We start from the raw sequence: 10,355 nt of genomic DNA on the forward strand, positions 1-10,355 counted from the left end.
GGATGGAGCTGCCGGGTCGCGGCAGGGGGTGGAGAAACTGCAGAGTCGCCGAAGACGCCGCTTCAGCCCGGCCGTCCCTCTGCCTTCGCTTTAGTCGTGCTTCGACTGCGGCGCCAAGAACCCGAGCTGGGCCAGCATCACCTACGGGGTCTTCCTGTGCATCGACTGCTCCGGCGTCCACAGGTCCCTGGGCGTGCACCTCAGCTTCATCAGGTGCGTGGGGCGCGGGAGCGTGCGCGGCGGGGAGCTCCGGCCCGTGGGTTACCGCCGGGCAGGCCTGGAGCAGCTGTGCCTCGTTGGTGTGGGAACACGCAGGGACTCGGTTAGAGAGAAGCGTTATCGCGCAGTGATCGCTTCGGGTTTTACGTGGCTTGTTCGCTGGAGGTTTTAGGTCACTCAGCCCTTCCAAGATGGAGTTTCCAAAGCACCTCAGTGGAACGTCGACGTGTTACTTTCGCTAGCCTTGCAGAAACACTGTCTGGACTCTGAATTGTAGAAGCTGAGAGGAGAGTGTGGTGTGTGAATCTTGCCAGTAAACCAGCAATATCTTGTAATGCTGAGCAAGACAAAAAGAGGAATATTATTATTTTCTGTATCAGCCTAGTGGGGAAGATGGTGTTGGATTTTCAGCTTATTGTTCTTATTTTCAGTACGTGTAAAAGTTAGCATTTTAAGTAACAGAACTGTGACCTTTACTTATTCAGAGGTAAGTTGAGTAACTGGTACAAGGCGTACTATGTCACCCAGCTTTACTTGGTTGTTTTCTCAGTTGCTTTGTCATGTGTTCTGGCCTAATCTGTGGGACGGGCTGAATGTGAGTCTCTCATGTTGTGGTGAGATCACGTGTAGAATGAAAGTTGTTGGCTGTGCTTTTCTAGCTCCAGCTCTGCCGTCTTAACAAGCAAGACAAGTGAGAGGTCCTCTAAATTTGGACACTGTTATTTGGTGTGAAGCTGAACCTGTGATTTTTCCTTTACTTTAAAAGTTCAACTTAATTTCTTACGGGAGCAAAGAAGTTACCAAGATGTTCTTTCTCTCTTTGCCTCCTATACTCTGGGATAGTAGTGGGATATCTGACCGTTCTAGCTCAGAGCTTGCTTTTGCATTTGGTATGCCTGCACGTTATTAATAGAAATAATTGGTTCTCGCACAGGTCCACAGAGTTGGATTCTAACTGGAACTGGTTCCAGCTGAGGTGTATGCAAGTGGGCAGCAATGCCAACGCGGTGAGGAGCCTCTGTAGGCATTTTGCTTGCTTTCCCCCTTGCTAATCCACATCCTCTGTTTCTTGTCCCTTTCCTTTGTGTGGCTTTCTCGGTACCAACCTCATCTGTTGTTTTTCTGGGTACAAACATCATCTGAAATGAGTAATGAGGGGAGGCGTTTGGTAGGTGTGCTTGGAAGTCAGACTGTGACCTTTGAATGCATTGTTTTCTGATGTGCAGATCTGTTATTTCCTTACATCTCATTTAAATGAGAGGCATAGTCCTCTTAAATGAACGGAGTTAGTAACACTGATCAGTTTGAAAGCTCATGCTCAGCATTGTGACTCGGAAGCATCCTCCTGTGGAGGACAGGGATGGTTTTCTTAGGCCTCTGGGGCCTGGAGTGAGACTTCTTGGAGAAAGCTGATCAATGAATGGTTGGTTCATGCTGTGTGCTCAGTATACCATCCCCTGTCTCTGGGAAGCTTCCTTTTTCTGTTGAGTTTATGTCTAATGCTTGCTTGAGTATGATCTAGCAGTCAGGAGACTGAATATTATTCTCTTTTCAGACTGCTTTCTTCCGCCAGCACGGCTGTACGACCACAGATGCCAATGCTAAGTATAATAGTCGAGCTGCCCAGATGTACAGGGAGAAGATCCGGCAGCTGGCAAGTGCTGCCATGGCCAAGTATGGCACCGATGTAAGTCTGAGCAGCTCTGTACTGTTAGATGCGTAGCGCTGGATGCTGAGTCTTGTAGGATACCTTCTTTTTTTTCCCCTCTCCTCTCTTCAGCTGCTTATAGATGGACTGAGTGGAGCCCCTGGGCACTCCCCTGACAAGAGTGATGCTGATTTCTTCATGGAGCACACACAGGTGAGAAGAACTGTCTAAACCAGACAGCCTTCACAGCTCTCAAATAGCCAGCTGTTCAGCCGGGAGCAGTCCCACTTAGTTTGGAAGGACTCTAAATTGTATACTCGTTCAGTAGTCACTTGGAAGAACTAAGATGCATTCGTCAGCCTGGGACATAGTCACAGATCTAAACAGTCCCTCAGGGGGCCTGTAATATCCATGTCCTTTGTTTTCGAGACCATCTTTATCTTCAAGGAATACTCAGAGCTACCAGCTACTCCCTGGAAAAAGCTTTGTGTACTGCGTTAATGCATAGTCTCTTTGTACAGTTAAAGCAAGAATGGGCTGTTACTTTGAACTTCTGGTTTAGTCAGCTTTTCAGTGCATAGACCCTGGTGAACTGGATTTGGGCAACTGTTTGCACAATGCACTTGTTTTCTCAAGTGAATAGAGTAATGTGAGAATTGGCTGTATGGCAATAAAGACAGTGGAAGCCAAGATTATTTTAATCTAGGGAAGCTCATTCACACTTTCTCCCAGATTTAAGCTCATCTCCCTAACCTGGGAAGTCCTCGCAGTAGCCAACTCTGATAGTACTGTCAAGTGATGCTGTTGTTCCTCCTGGCCTTCCATTCAGCTTAGCTTCCGTTTTTTTTTCTTCTTTAATTTTTGTCCCTGCTAAGGGAATGTGGACTTGTCCATATGTTATCTTATCGTCAATGAAGGCATAGTCTGGAGTTTGGAATGCGTTTCCTTTGGCCTGAAACTGAATACAGGTCACTAAACCTGAAGTAAGTTCAGGATTGTTCGGTTCATTCATCTTCTGCAAATCACTGGAATGAGCATCTCCTTGCAGTCTTCCAGTACCTGGGATGTAGCAGATGCCAGCCAGAATCCTGCACAGTCTTCCCCAGAGGTGGAAAAAGCAGCAAAGTCATCAGAAGGCAGTGAAGTGTCGAGTGAGTTCCCTGCTGAATAATCTTTCCAAGAACCTGACTTCATTTCCAGGAGAATACACTTCTGTACCACAGCTGGAAGGGCTGAGCTTCTCCTTTGGTTCAGGCTTGAAGGAGTGGAAGCTTTGTGCGCTCTATGATGTTTAGTTAAATTAGTGGAGACTTCTAAAAACACTGCTCTGTTTGGGATCAGTTCTCTACTTTTCCTGAAATGCACACAAAACTGTTTTGGGGATTAGCTGCCCCGTTTCCCTGCTTCCAGACATAATTATTTGTCTAAACACTCTTCTCTATCCCTTGGATTTGGTGGGTCTGGAAATGACATGTGAATATAGAGCAGAGAAGTGTTTCTAGGGTGAATGACAAGGAAACCGAGAATCTGGGGGCATAGCTGTAATTTGAAACAGCTTTGTGTATTCCTCTGCAGAGTGTTTGCTTTCTTTTAATGTGTTAAGAACACTGCAGAGGGAATAACTTGCTCTGTGGAGATGTAAAGTTGTTGTGCTTGGGAAATTGCACGTAACTGTAACTTGTCTTGTTGGCGGGGGGGAGGGCAGAGGAGGTAGAAGAGATATAGTGGAACTGTGAGCACACTGAAAAGAAAGAGGTTGAGAATCAATCTGCTGAATGTTCTCTTCTGGTTTTGTGCCCACAGATTCCAGCCAAGGCCCATCTATTGACTTGCTGAGCACATCTCCTAAAGCTCCTCTAGGTAAGTAAGACTCCTCACTGTCTCTCAGATCAGTCTTTCTCTTATATCTACTGTTCAGTAGTAAGCTCAGTGGAGCTGGAACTGATGAGCCGATTTTCAGACTGTCTAAAGGAGCTTATCTTCCTGTGGAGCCAGTACTGAGGATCTCCCTGAACCCCAAAACCGAGCCACAGTTTACTGGAGGTTTCCTCCTCCTCCTTTGGATGATCGAGTTCAAAGCTGTCACCTTCCCAAAAGCTTGTTTTCATTTTTTGAGCTTTGGACAAAACTTGGCATTTGCATATCTAGAACTTGGCTGATCAAGGCCACATGGCCGTGGTGTTTGGTTTTTGGTTTCTTTCCCCCCACCCCCCACCAGAAGCTTTGGAGGCAATTGAATTTTTAGCTTCCAGAGTAATAGGGATTTGTATCTGATTCTCCCCTGCCATTACTGTCCCGGCTGCACACAGAGCATGTAGCTGGAGCTTCTTTGCTTATTGAGAGTGTGCTCCTAGCCTACAGTGGGTTCATCCTGGGTGGAAAGCCTGTGTCCTCAAGTGTCTATTCATTCCCCATGTTTTATGTCTCTTCCTCAGACATGTCCATGTATCTATCAACACAAGGGCCTGCTCCTGCCAGAGGTAACTGGCCAACAGCTGGCCTGCGCTGGCTGCTTGTGACAACTCTGCTTGCCCCTTCTGTGATTCTGCCTTCAACTCTTAACTTTAGCTTCCCGTGCTTGGAGGGAGAGAATAAGCCAAAGCTTACATGTACCGTATTGGGATCTAAAGCAGCTATTAATTCTCTGGAAAGGGATCTTATTGTCATTTCTGTTAAATGTTTCCTGACAGTAATAAAAAAAACTCCAGACAACCCCAAATCAAATGTTAGGAACAGCGAGCTGAAAACAGTCTTGGACAGTGTGAATGTTTTGAATGCCCCTATTTCAAAAACTTACGGTAAGACTAGAAAAGATACAGGAAAGGCTGTCAAGAATGATCTAAAGTATGGGTTGACAAAAGTCACGTGGGTGTGGAAAGTAAGGAGACATTTCTGTGGAAGAAAAGCCCAACAAGGGCGATGAAAGATTTTGGAGCTACATGTTGCAAGTTGGGAAAATGTCCCTTTCTGTTTGCTTTGTTCTTACACTTTTCTCCAGGCATCTGCTGCTTGGCTGGACCATGGCTGGTTTTACAAGTGTGGCATGCTTCATGCCCTCGGAGTGACAGGTTCCTGGTACAAGCTGTTGGGGAACCTGTTGCTTTTACAGCTTGCTGCACTTTAGGTCCATTTTGTCATTGGTCTGTTCATGTGAACATGACTTAAAGGTTCTTGTTTCTTCGTTCCGAAGGCATTGGTGAGGCACTGACCTTCATATGGCTCTGAAGCTGCATTTTCTTGGATTTATGTATGGAATAAATCTAGTCTTTCTCTACCTACCCTGATCCCTACTGGGTAGGGTCACCAACTGCATGACACTTGGAGGAGCTATTTTAAAGGTCTTAATTCACTTACAAGTTTCTCCAGCAATGGACATGCTTCTCAAGGCCACCAGCCTGCAACTGTGGAGCTTCTAAGTGCATCTTTCTTGGCTGGTGAAGTCACCCAGGCTTCTGATGTGAAGCTGCATGGTGTGCCCTGGACTCTATAGCAGCTGGACTGTGGTGAATGTTTGTGTGGGTTGCTGACTAATTTTGGCTTCTTAAATTAATTCACTTCTGTTTACTTGCTACTTCCCTCCTCTTGCAGAACTTAAATCCTCCCTCATTGGAAAGAAGAAGCCAGGAGCTGCCAAGAAAGGGGTATGTCTGAGCTCTTGTTTTATGGAGAGGAGGTAGAGCATGTGTCATTACTGCCATCCTTTCCCTGGCCCTTGCTTTCTGCCCTTAACGAAGCTGCGTACTGAGAGATCTATTTGGGGAAGGGAGAGCTTTGATTGTGTCACTGCTTATTTTGAAAGATATCTTGTATGTTAATGGACAAAACAATTAGGTTTTGGATCATTACTTGTTGTGGTCTGAAGTGTATGTGGCTGATCTCTTTAGCACTGGCCACTGGTGGGTTAAGTCTTGGGTGTTCTTCCATACTCCGTTGCAAGCTCTATTGGGTCTGTAGGTTGTGACTACATGTGGAGACTGAAGGCCTGATCAGTGTGGGAAGGAGTAGGATTCTGGTTTTCTTCTACGATGAGCAATTTAGCGTGAAGAAATCGCATTTTTTTGTTTTTGTTTTTCAAGTTGGGTGCAAAAAAGGGTCTTGGAGCCCAGAAAGTGAGCAGCCAGAGCTTCAGTGAGATTGAGCGGCAAGCCCAGGTGGCAGAGCAGCTGAGGGAGCAGCAGGCAGTGGAGTCCAGGAAACAAGATGAGGAGTCCATGTAAGTGCCCTGTTTGGGCTGAATACCTTGCATACATAAGGCAGAAGTAATATGAGGTTAATGCTGTTCACCTAGGACCACCTAATGTGAGTACAGAACATGCTGCACAATAGGATGACCAGTAGCTATAAGTCAATATGGTCCTTACAACAGGGCACAAGTTACACTGCCATATTTTATTCAAAGTAGCGTCCCTGGAAGAGTTTAAGGAGCAGATATGGAGGTGTTTTGTGTTTCTGTTGACCTTTCGACAGGACTGAAAAAGGCAAAGGCTGAACTGGATGGGGCATTCTGTTGGGGGGGGCAATGCTTACAGTAAGGAAATAATGTTGAATCTCAACTCAAAAAAGAGTTGAATCCCAGTGGAGGTGAGATGGGAAGACAAGCAGTAGCTTCTATGCAAGGATTTTTGGCAGAGCTGTTGTGGAAATGGGTGTTTTGATGGGTTGTCAGGGTTACTCTCCCCCTTGCCCCTTCACAGCATGGGCTGGGCGGGGGGAGGGTAATGGGCTGGTACCCACCATAGCTCTTTCCTTTAGAGTCACCTCAATGCGACTGGCTTATCAGGAACTGCAGCTCGATCGGAAGAAGGAAGAGAAGAAACTTCAGAACCTTGAAGGGAAGAAGCGTGAACAAGCGGAGAGGCTGGGCATGGGCTTGGTGTCCAGAAGGTACTTGGCTGTGGATGGCATAGGACAGACAGGTGCCTTGGACGCACCCTGCTCTGGAAAAGTCTCCTGAAGGCAGTAGCTTGCTGCTCTTGTAACAGATGAGGAGCTTATTTAAAGTGCTCGTATGCTGGACTGTCTAAAAATGCTTCAGGCCCCAGAATCAATGGGCACTCTGTTCAGAGGTTCTAGTTCTCATCTGAGTTTTTCCAAAGATGCGTGTGGCCTGTCAGTGTCTAGCCCTAGAGCCCTGCTGCTTGACAGATGTCCCCCTGCAGAATACTTCCCTTAAGAAGGTAGCTCAAGACTTCTGAGGGAGTCAGGATAAGCTAGATAAGTGGTGAAGGGAGCTGGCATCCCACAATTCTCCCTCGAGCCTTGTGGCACCTGCCCTGCCTGTGAAGGCCGGATTCAGTTTTGAGGCAGACTGGTTGTAGGGGCTGGATGCTGTCGGACCCATCAGCCCTGACTGCCCGTTTGTTGTGCTAGTTCTGTTTCACACTCGGTGATGTCTGAGATGCAAGTAATTGAGCAGGAGACGCCGCTGGCTGCAAAATCTTCCCGCTCCCAATTGGACTTGTTTGAAGATGCTGGAGGCTTCACATCTGGACCCCCCAAGTAAGACTTGGCTTCAGTGTAGTCTTTGGCTTATTCCTGAATTTTACGTCTGGCCTAAATTACCTATTTTTGGTACCTAGGTACAAATATAATCCCTTCTCATTCGAAGACGCATTTGGCTCACGATGGGAAACAGACTCTTCATGGGGTATGGACAAAGAGGAGGAACCTGAGGTGACCACTTCCAGTATTCGGCCAGTTTCAGAGAGGTAAAGCGCCTGCCACTGCTACTGTACCTTTCTTGTGTGTGGGACAAAGGGATAGGTCTGGGACCTGCGGGGAGAGATGCTGCTGTGTTATGACAGGAGTCTTGTGCTGCAGAAGATATCTTGCATGGACAAGCCCAAGAAAAAGGGCCTTCAGTGAAAGAGGCTTGGGCACTTTGCCTATTGTGTCCCTAAGTTTGATACAGCCTTTATGGTCATCAAGTGCTGGCTGTCCTGAGGTGGGGAGAGGAGAACCCTGATGGTAGCTAGCGCTTGAGGATTTGTTGCTTTCCTTTGATCAGATGGGGTCTGAGAGAGAAGTCTGTTTCTTTACTGTGTTGGTGAGCTTAAGCTGAGATGTCTCCTCTCTTGTTTCCTCAGACCCACCAGTAGGCGGGAGACAGAAAACAGGACGTCAGTTGTGGAATCCAATGAAGCTCGGCAGAAGTTTGCAGGGGCTAAAGCCATCTCCTCAGATATGTTCTTCGGGCGGGAGGCAGATGCTGAGGTAGATGCATTCTGCAGTGCTTAAGCTGGTACAGCTCTGGCTTCATCTCCTCCTGTTTGCTCAGGTCCTAATTTGTTCCCTTCCTTTATAACCATTTTGTTTTGTTTTGTTTTGTTTTTGACTGTAGTATGAAGCCAGATCCCGACTGCAGCAGCTCTCAGGCAGCAGTGCCATCAGCTCTGCCAGCTCTCAGAGCAGTGCCATCAGCTCTGCAGACCTGTTTGGAGAGGCTGAGAATGCACACTCAGGTTTGTTAGCACTCAGCAGGTTGAGGAGGGGGGCAGCTTTGGAGGACCTAGACTAAAGGGGGTCAGGGTGCTCTCTGGACTGTAGTATGAAGCCAGATCCCGACTGCAGCAGCTCTCAGGCAGCAGTGCCATCAGCTCTGCAGACCTGTTTGGAGAGGCTGAGAATGCACACTCAGGTTTGTTAGCACTCAGCAGGTTGAGGAGGGGGGCAGCTTTGGAGGACCTAGACTAAAGGGGGTCAGGGTGCTCTCTGGAGCTGGGGAACTCCGGGCTAAGTCCTGCTGCTTCTTGTAGGTGGCGTGTCAATTGGAAATGTCCTGCCTGCAGCTGACATTGCACAGTTCAAGCAAGGAGTGAAATCAGTTGCTGGCAAGATGGCTGTCCTAGCCAATGGGGTGATGAACTCTCTCCAGGTGAGGTTACGCTATGGCACCTTCAAACAGGCTATCATCATGCTCAGGGACTTTCACCATATCCTGGCTTCTGCTGGAATTATCATTGTCTTCTCAAATTACATGGAAAGTCCCAAGTAGAGACCTGTCTTTTGTAGCTAATGACTACACTGCAATAGCTGAGTAATTCCAGGTGGCCAGTGAACTCTACTTGGCCAACCTTACTCTCCTGCTGGACAGGACACCTTGTTATGTCAGATATACCTTTTCCTACAAATCTCAGGCAGAACTTAAAAGTTAAGGCCATTTTACTTCCTGCCTTTGCATGGTGTCCTGTCTAGGTAACCTTGTGCAGCATTCCAATCCCAAACATCCCAAGACCTTGTTATTGGTCTCTGGAGTTTGCATGAAGTATTGTAGCGTGGTGTCTCGGTGTGTTTCCTCCCCAGGATCGTTACGGCTCATATTGATGACCCAGGGACTGCAACTCACAGGGAAGCCAGCAAGAGGCACTGATGCCACCTTTGCCTGGAGTAAACTCTGCAGGATTGTCTTAGTTTGTCTGGGGTGGGTGGGGAGGGGAGAAGGTAAGCAGAGGGGGTCAGGACATGGCTGTGCCCAGGATGCTTTCCAAATATCTCTGGATTCCACTCTATTAAAATTCAATGTGCCCTCATACCCACTGCTATCTACTAGCCAGTGGAGAGACAGGCCTTCTTACAGGGTTAACCTCACTGCTGTGAAAGATATGACAGGAACTCCTGGGCTGCCCTCATCAGTGCTCCTGTCCTTCTTGGCCCATACCTTAGCTCACCAAGTGATGGAGGAAAAGGGAATGCTATTTTTCTGAACATCATGTTACTTGGTTCCTACGGACTTGACTGGTTTTTTTGTTCTGCTCAGTGCTCCCAATCCATGGTGCTGTGGAGTCCTCTGTATTTGCAGGGTCTGACTTTTACCATGGGGTAATCCTTTTTATTGTCTTGTAAACCAGCATATATTGATGCAGGAGAAAAAAATCAAACAAAGCAAAGATTATTTTTTTAGCTTCTGATTATATCATCGGCAAAAGAGGCCCAGGTAAAGAAGTACTGTAAAGGTATTTACTGGATCCCTGGTTATTTTGTTGCCCAGCTTTGGACTGAGGTCAAAGTCCTGAACCTCTGACTTCACCATGACGTGAACCGCTGAAGTGCAGCAGTGAGGACTGTTGTTTTAGTCCTGTTCAACTTGGCTCTCTGCTCCCGACTCTGGTTTTAACAAGAGTATGTTTTTCTCTTCCTTGGACTATGGTGTAGAGGACTAGGTAGTAAGAAAAAGGGGGGGAAAAGGGCTAGTTACACACTAACTATTAGAAAGAGAGGCTGGGGCAGTTTGTTCTGAAGTTTCTGTCGGCAGCTCGCTCTCTGAGGCTGTTAGCAGGCTTGCACGGGCTTCACCGCTCCTGTCCAGGTCGAGGGGCTGTGGTACCTGCAGGGCTGGGGGCAGGAGCGGAAGGGTTACTCTGCGGCTGCGGTGGGGCAGGAGGGGGGTAAGGGTCGGGCCTTCCTGTGGCTTTGTCCCCCGTGCCCCGGCGCAGTTGAACCGTGACAGAACCCGCGACAGAGCCGGGGCTCTGAGGGGCGACAGCGCTCC

The 10,355-nt window shown here is 47.7% G+C and overlaps 1 protein-coding gene across 1 annotated transcript in view; it reads left to right on the plus strand.

The window, feature by feature from the left end:
* Positions 1-9,831, plus strand: part of ARFGAP2 (ADP ribosylation factor GTPase activating protein 2) — a 13,157-nt gene extending 3,326 nt beyond the window's left edge. The window contains 17 exon segments of the mRNA XM_019471582.1: positions 26-213; positions 1,154-1,226; positions 1,775-1,906; positions 2,000-2,080; positions 2,916-3,018; positions 3,671-3,727; positions 4,303-4,347; positions 5,456-5,508; positions 5,944-6,080; positions 6,620-6,751; positions 7,238-7,366; positions 7,447-7,575; positions 7,954-8,080; positions 8,208-8,249; positions 8,280-8,328; positions 8,623-8,741; positions 9,170-9,831. Of these exon segments, the coding sequence (XP_019327127.1) occupies positions 26-213; positions 1,154-1,226; positions 1,775-1,906; positions 2,000-2,080; positions 2,916-3,018; positions 3,671-3,727; positions 4,303-4,347; positions 5,456-5,508; positions 5,944-6,080; positions 6,620-6,751; positions 7,238-7,366; positions 7,447-7,575; positions 7,954-8,080; positions 8,208-8,249; positions 8,280-8,328; positions 8,623-8,741; positions 9,170-9,190 (1,617 nt within the window). The 3' untranslated portion in view covers positions 9,191-9,831.
* Positions 9,832-10,355: the final 524 nt, after the last annotated feature.

Source organism: Aptenodytes forsteri, unplaced genomic scaffold, assembly GCF_000699145.1.
Source record: "Aptenodytes forsteri isolate BGI_AS27 unplaced genomic scaffold, ASM69914v1 Scaffold146, whole genome shotgun sequence".
Taxonomy (NCBI): Eukaryota; Metazoa; Chordata; class Aves; order Sphenisciformes; family Spheniscidae; genus Aptenodytes; species Aptenodytes forsteri.